Source organism: Ciconia boyciana, chromosome 24, assembly GCF_034638445.1.
Source record: "Ciconia boyciana chromosome 24, ASM3463844v1, whole genome shotgun sequence".
Lineage (NCBI taxonomy): Eukaryota > Metazoa > Chordata > Aves > Ciconiiformes > Ciconiidae > Ciconia > Ciconia boyciana.
This window is the reverse complement of record NC_132957.1, coordinates 4,829,418-4,836,730: the sequence shown is the minus strand read 5'-3', so window position 1 is coordinate 4,836,730 and position 7,313 is coordinate 4,829,418. Positions and strand designations below refer to the sequence as shown.

The 7,313-nt window shown below is 65.0% G+C and overlaps 1 protein-coding gene across 4 annotated transcripts; it reads left to right on the top strand.

Moving 5' to 3' along the window:
* The first annotated feature begins 1,630 nt into the window (after nt 1–1,630).
* Nucleotides 1,631–6,107, top strand: TMEM161A (transmembrane protein 161A). Of its 4 annotated transcripts, none has more exons than XM_072845730.1 (13): nt 1,631–1,687; nt 2,151–2,254; nt 2,338–2,418; nt 2,709–2,806; nt 2,965–3,121; nt 3,442–3,593; nt 3,680–3,740; nt 3,875–4,018; nt 4,244–4,357; nt 4,582–4,756; nt 4,835–4,931; nt 5,179–5,362; nt 5,605–6,107. In XM_072845730.1, the coding sequence occupies exons 1-13, from the start codon at nt 1,685–1,687 to the stop codon at nt 5,678–5,680; spliced, it is 1,446 nt and encodes a 481-aa protein (XP_072701831.1). In that variant the 5' UTR covers nt 1,631–1,684; the 3' UTR covers nt 5,681–6,107. The 4 variants fall into 4 exon arrangements, with proteins under 4 accessions (XP_072701831.1, XP_072701829.1, XP_072701832.1 ...); XM_072845728.1 differs by having other exon boundaries at nt 3,875–4,036; XM_072845731.1 differs by having other exon boundaries at nt 5,179–6,107.
* The last annotated feature ends 1,206 nt before the right edge of the window (nt 6,108–7,313 follow it).

The following is a 7,313-nucleotide window of genomic DNA, read 5'->3' as shown; positions in this document are numbered from 1 at the left end:
GGGCCTGGCACCCCCTCACTGGGTGCAGGGCCGGGGTGGCCCGTTAATTCAATGACTTTACGGCGGCACAGACAACGCCCGTTGCGTTGCGGCAGCTCCCTTTGCTGATGCTAATTCGGGCATCTCTGCAGGAGCGGTGTAAAATCAGTCCTCAAAGGGGCTTTTGTGTCCTGGGGGAGGGCGGCCGGGCTGGGGGTGCTCTGAGCATCCATCTTCCACCTTTCCCTCCTTTTTTTGTGTCTCGGCGGAGCTGAAAGCCGACGCCGTGGGGGCTGCGAGGATCCTGGGGCCCTGCGTTCATTCCAGAGATGCGGAGCCACCGGTTTGTGCAGACCCTGCGGCCGGTGCTGCGCCCCGGTGCAAGGGCTGGGGGTCTGGGGTCCTGGGGGCACCTGGGGGTTCTGGGGGGGCCAGGACACGGGCTGCGCCCAGCCAGCAAAGGTGAGGGAGCAGGCTGCTTCCCCTGGCCCTGGCTCGGCTCGCAGCCGGGGGCACTTGGCAGCCAGGATCGGGCCGCTTGGGGCAGGCTGGGGAGGGGGGGGCTTTGGCATCACAGCCCCGCGTCGGTGCAGGGGCTGCTCAGGTCCCGGCCATGCTGGCACAGGGGGCACGCTGGGGGCTGCACGGCCAGGCCACCCTGGGGGTGGCACCCCCCAAAAGCCTGGGTACCCCAACCCGCGGGGGATGCTCGGGGCACGGGCGGAAGCGACATCTAGTGGGAAGCGCATCCCTTCGCCTGGGCGATCGATATCCATGGCAACCCCTTGGGGCCCCCAGCACCCTGCCTGGACCAGGGGCACCCACCAGCACCCGCAGAGCCCCCCGTCAGTGTGAGCGGGTGCTTCTTGCAGGGCAGGGCTGTCACAGCCCTAAATGACCCCGAGCTCAGCTGAAATGCCTGCAGAGCCCCGCCGTGACGCAGGTGCCGGCATCGTGGTGGGCCCTGAAGCCCCTTACCCACCGTCAGCCTGGACGAGCTGCACCCAGCGGGCTCTGCCCTGGCCTCGTCCACCTTCAGCTCCTCCAGCGCTCGCAGGGAGACACAGCCAGCAGCAACGGGGGGATAAATGCAGGAGAGGAGCCCGTTTATCTTGCAAGGAAGACGTGGGCAAAAGGACACGGCAGGCGAGATGGTTACAGCCCGCCCCGTGGCATCATCGCTCCACGGAGGGCACTGGGAAGGGGAACGTCCCAGTTCAGCCAGCTCCGGGCTCAGGGTGGAGGAGGACGGGGAGGCCACGGGGATGGAGCCGCCGCTGCCCAAACCCCTGTGCCCTCCTTTGCCCCTGAAATACACTGCCCGGGGGCTGCATGCAGGGACGGGCATCGCAGAGCCTCAGCCCGAAGGGGCCCTTCAGGTGCAAATACACACCCACATGTGTGCACATATATAAATAGGGGGTGCAGGCATATACATGTGTATGATTTAATTTACATACGGACATGCAGCCGCTGCTGGGGCTGTGCCGCTGTCCCGCACAGCGCAGCCGGGGCTCGAACCCGCGACCCCGGGGCCGCGCGGGGACCACAGCTCCCAGGAGGCAGCGCCCGCGGAACCGGGCGCCGCGGAGGGCCCGCCCCCGCCCAGTACCGCCTCTCCATTGGTCGAGAAGCTGTCAATCAACGGCAGGGCGGCGGTGGCGGCGGGCGGGCTTCCTGCGGCCGCCTTTGCACTGACCCCGGCATGGTGAGCGCCGGCCGGGGTGTCTGCCCAGGGGGGCCTGGCCCCGGGGGTGTCTGCCCGGGGGGGGCCATAGCCAGGCTGTTCGGGAGGGTGCGTGCCTGGGGGTGCACGCCCGGGGGGGTTGCATGCCCAGGGGTGCATGCACGGAGGGTGCGTGCCCGGGCCGTGCATGCCTGGGAGGGTGCAGGAAAAAGTGTGCGTGCCCGGGGTGTCCCAGGGGTGTGCACACCCCGAGGGTGCACGCCCGGGGTGTCCTGGGGGGGTTGCACGCCCGGGGGGTCCCTTCCCGGGGTGTGGGGTGCCTGCCCGGGGTGTGGGGTGCATGGCCGGGGTGCCCCATAGCAGGGAGAGGGGCTGGGGGAAGCAGACAGCCCCGGCACTGCAGGCTGGTGGGGGGCTCCCCAGCTCCCCCCAGCTCTGGGAGCCCAAGTGCCGGGGTGGACCCCTGAGGGTGTCCCCGGCGCAGGCGGTGATGGGGGTGCAGGTGGTGGTGAGCCTGCTGGCAGCCAGCGTCATGCAGAAGATGGCCCCGCACTGCTCCTTCGCTCGCTGGCTGCTCTGCAATGGCAGGTACGTGGCCCGTCCCTCCCTGCTCGTCCCTGTGGGGCCTTGGGGACACCCGGCACCGCTGACACCCGACTGCTCCCTTCCAGCTTGCACCGCTACAAGCACCCCTCGGACGAGGAGCTCTGCGCCCTGGCAGGCAAGCAGCGCCCCAAGGCCAAGCGGGACAGGTCAGCTCAGGTCGCGACCGTGGCTCCGGTGGGCCGGAGGGACTAAAAACAATAAATATTTTGGTTTGGTGCTAATGGAAGTCATGCCGGCGTGCTGTGGGACTCCCCTGGGGAGGTGCGGTACCGACAGCCCCGGCCGCAGACGGGCTCGCGGTGGGTGCTGGTGATGAGGAGCCCCAAGCCGGGGACCTGCCGCCACACGAGGGGTTTTCGGCACCGTCCCACGGTGTCCTGCACAAGGGACGAGCCAGCTCTTTGTCTGCCGTCCCGAGCCTGGGTTTCCCTTGCAGGAGGATGAACGGCGTGACGGATGACAAGCCCCTCTCCGTGCCCCGGGACATCGACCTCCGCCTGGACACCAGCCCCATCACCGCTGTGGATGCTCTTGGTAACCCCCACAGCCTCAGCTCCAGCACCCTGCCCGTGCACCCACTGCTCCCTCTACACACAGGACCCAGGCCTCGCCCTGGACCCAGGACCCTCGGCCATGCCTGGGACCCCCCGCGGGTCCCCGCAGGGTGGTGATGTGTCCCTGTGTCACGCCAGTGCTGCGTTATTTCCTGGAGTACCAGTGGTTCGTGGATTTTGCTGTCTACTCCACTGCTGTGTACGTCTTCACCGAGGGCTACTACTGCCTGGCGGACCCCCAGAAGGAGACGAACATCGGGGTGCTCTGGTGCCTGCTGACGGTCGTCTTCTCCGTGTATCCTTCTGCCGGCTTTTGGGGTGCGACTGCTGCCACCCACCGGGTCCAGGCTGCCGACGGGTGGGAGGGGGAACCCACCATCCTTGGTTTTTCCCCATTAAAAGCCAGTTGAGGTGGAAAATTTAAATTTATGGATTTATAAACCACTCACTGATGAGCTCTAAAGGTGCCTAATGAGAGCCTTCCCCGGGGAGAAGGTGGCGGTGGCCTAATGACGTGGGTGGTTTACGACGTGCTAATGAGCAGGGGGGGTCCTGCTGGCATTGGGGGGGTTCCTGAAGCCCCCGGTTTCCTTGACGGCCTCCCCTCGCCCGCAGCAAGGTCTTCTTCATGGTGATGCGCCATTACTTCCGCTCAGAGGAGGGAGGCGAGCGCTCCGTCTGCCTCACCTTCGCCTTCTTCTTCCTCCTCCTCGCCATGGTGGCCCTGGTCATCCGTGAGGACTACCTGGAGTTCGGCCTCGAGCCCGGTGGGTGAGGGGGGACTGGGAGAGGTGGGTGGGCAGGGGGCCCTGGGGCTGTGGACACCCCACTCACAGGGGGTCCCTCCCCACAGGGCTGGCCGGAGTCAGCAGCAACCTGGAGAGCATCCTGAAGCAGCGGGGCTGGGAGTGGACGTGAGTTGGTGGTAGGGCGGGAAAGGAAACGGGATTTTGGGGAGGTTTTTTGGAAGTCTGGGGTGGGAACCCCTCCGGGGCTCACCGGGGATGGGGCCGACCCGTTTCCCCCACACTGCCGTCTCTCTCCGCAGGCTGCCGCTCGCCAAGCTGGCCTTCAAGCTGGGGCTGGTGGCCCTGTGCTCCTTCCTGGGCGCCTGCCTGACCTTCCCGGGGCTGCGCCTGGCCCAGACACACCTCGACGCTCTCCGGATGGCGGCCGACAAGCCCCTGACCCAGTTGGGTGAAATCTGCGGGTGGGGAAGGAGGCGAAGGGGTCGGTGCCAGCGTCTCGGGGGCCGGGACACCCTTCCCGGCTCTGCGGCTGCAGGGCGGCAAGGAGGTTTGGTGGTGGGAGAGGGTGGAGGGGGTGCGGGTGAGGATCGATCCCTGCCCGCGGAGGGATGGAGGGGGGGAGCAGGGGGCACCAGGCTGCACGGGGGTCTCTGATGGCTCTGCCGCAGGGTCCTGCTCCACGTGAGTTTCCTGGCGCCTGTCCTCGTGGTGGTGATGTGGATCAAGCCCATCTCGCGGGATTTCCTGCTCCACGCGCCCATGGGCAAGCAGACGGTGCAGATGTAAGTGGGGGACCGGCAGCGGGTCTGACTCTGTGCCCCGGCCTCCTTGCTCCGAGGGGAAACTGAGGCACGGGTGCACCAGTCTACCTCCTCCAACACCAGTAGCACTCCCCATCCTCACCACCACCACCACCACCACCTCTCCCATCAGACCCCCTCTCTGGGGCACGGGGGGGGTTTCTGGACCCTGAGATCTCCCTGACAGCCCCCTCCTCTTGCCCCAGCATGTCGGACTCTGCCTACAACACCGCACGCCTCTGGACCATCGTCGGCCTCTGCTTGTTGCGCCTGGCTGTCACCCGCCACCACCTCCAGGCGTACCTGGGCCTGGCCGAGCGCTGGGTGGAGCAGATGAGGAAGGAAGCCGGGCGCATCGCCGTCCTGGAGATCCAGCGCAAGGTCTGGACGCGGGAGCTGGGGTGGGAGTGGGGGTCCAGGCACGGCCACCGGCCTCCTGCTGATCCCCACTGCCCGTAGATTACGAGGATTTACTGCTACGTCTCCGTGGTCAGCCTGCAGTACCTGGGGCCCGTCATCCTCACCCTCCACTGCACGCTGCTCCTCAAGACGCTGGGTAAGGAGGCGGCGGGGGGATGTGGGGGACACGGGGGCTCCGGAGGGGCAGGATGAGACCTGCAAGTCATCGTCAAGCTGTCAGCATCCAAGGCGTCCCCAGGCTCTCAAGATGTGCTTGGCAGTTGGCATGAACCTAGTACATGCAGCGAGCGTGCTGGGACTCAGCCACCAGCACGTCTGTAGCACGGGGATGGGGCTGCAGTGCAGGGACTGACCCCCACGGACCTGGCCCCTCTGTCACGCAGGGCACCATTCGTGGGGGCTGTACCCGGAGCCCCCTCCCCTCGCTCCGGCAGCGACCACAGCACCGCCGCGTCCCGGCGGCGAGGACGGAGAGGATGTGCGTGCCGCGGTGGAACAGATCACAGGCGTCTTGGGTGGCATCTTCACCCCCCTCTTCTTCCGCGGACTCTTTGCCTTCCTCACCTGGTGGGTGGCCGCCTGCCAGGTCGTCACCAGCCTCTTCGGCCTCTACTTCCACCAGTACCTGGCAGCCTCCTGACTGGGGGGAGCTGGGACCCGCCTTGGGGTGCAGTCGGTGCCCGGCTGCTGGTCCCCTTGCTCCTGCCTCGGGTGGTTTCCCCCTTTGCACGTGCCCATGGCACACGTGGACATGCATGTGGGGACATTTCTGCCACCAGCTCTCATCATGACGGGTTTTATGCATCCAGGCCAGCATGGGCATCGCCTGCTCCTGCCGCCGATCACCACCGTGCCTGCTCTCGCCCTGCCACTGCTCCGGGCTGAGTCCCTCCGGTCCCTCTTCCCCTTCCCAGCCCCGCACAGTGATGGAGGAGCTGAAGCCCCGCAGTGGGGTTTGCTGCTGCCTGCTCCGACCCGTCGCGGCTGCCCAAGGCTCTGCTGCTGTGTTTTTCTCGAGGGCAGCAGCTCCTGGCCGGTACCTGCCGGGCAGAGGACTCGGCGGGGATCGCCCTTGTGTGGTAGAGACCTCACAGCCAGGCTGGAGCAACAGCTTGGCTTGCCAGCACGGACTTTGGGGTTTGCTCTGCCTAGACTTTGCCTCCCCTGGCTGAGGGCGAGTGTATTTTTGTAGGGTTGCTGCTCTGGCCAGCTGGGTTGAAGCTCCTTGGGGTCATCCCTCTGCTTCGTGTGAAATCCTCAGGCCCAGCAGCCTCGGCTGTTGGCTGTTTGAGAAATAAATAAGTAACCCAGAGTCTTTGCCACACTGAAAGCTGCTGCTTTGTTTGCGCTTTGTGGCCCTGAAGCCCCACGAGCAGGGCAGGGGGTCCCACGGTGTGAGGGCAGCTGCCTTTGGGCAGGCGGGCGAGCAGCAAAGCGCCATCCATGTTACCGCAGCAATGGGAAGAGGCTGAGCACTTCAACAAACCCCGCAGCCTGGCCTCATCGCACTCGAGGAGACCACCTCACGTTCACCCCATCACAGCCCGACGCGGCGCCTGTTCCTGGCCCTTCCTCCCCTTGGCACTGGGATCGCACCCGGGCTGATAAAGCGCTGCTCAGCCCGACGGCGGCTGCGGGGGGACGGACAGGGTCCACAGCCCCTTGTCCATCTCAGCCAAGCTCTTCCCCGCTGCATGGTGGGTGCTGGTCCAGCTGCATGAAAAAGGATTAGCAGGTCTGGGCTGCTCAGAGAAAGGGAGAGGGGCTCTGATCCTATTTGATAGGCTTGTAATGGTCTTAATTCCCTCTTGCTAAGGGCCAAGACGAGAAGCCAGCCCTTTGCCCGGTGTTAACAGGGCTAATCCGGACAGCCCTCCTCCGCCTGGTTCCCGAGTACCCACTCTGCAGACACAGTAAAAGCCATTTTGCAAAAAAATTATGGGGAAATTCCCCTTTAGCAAACAGCTGGGGAAACCAGAGCCCAGAGCAGCACTGTTAACCAGCACAGGGCCAGGAGGAATTTGGCTCCAGCAGCACTGTCACCAAGACCTGGATGGAAAGGTGCAAGGGAGAAGCGATTCCCCCAGGGCCAGGATGCAGAGGGACTTGTTCCAGCCTGCGCCGTCCCATTAAAAGCTAGTCCGACTGCCTTGATGGCTCATTTATCTAATTTTCCTTAAGCATGTGGAGGAAGCAGCCGGGGGCTGAGCTGGCAGGGAAGCCTTCGCAGCAGGAGGACGGTTGCTAGGGCCTGGGGTTGTGCTGCATTCAGACATGCAGACAGTTCCTCCCCTGAGATCTGCCCAGACGTGACCCTCTCAGGCGGGGACAATGACTGATAGACTAGCCAAGAGCAGGAGACAGATCCACAGGCACTGAAATTGGGCCACATCAAATAAAATGAAAGAGCCCCCCCATCTTCCTCTCCCCAGAATTATTTTTACTCTTTGTAGCTTTGCTTTATTTAGAATATGGTACGGGCTGGGCTCTGCTCTGCACAGGGCCACGCTCAGGCTCT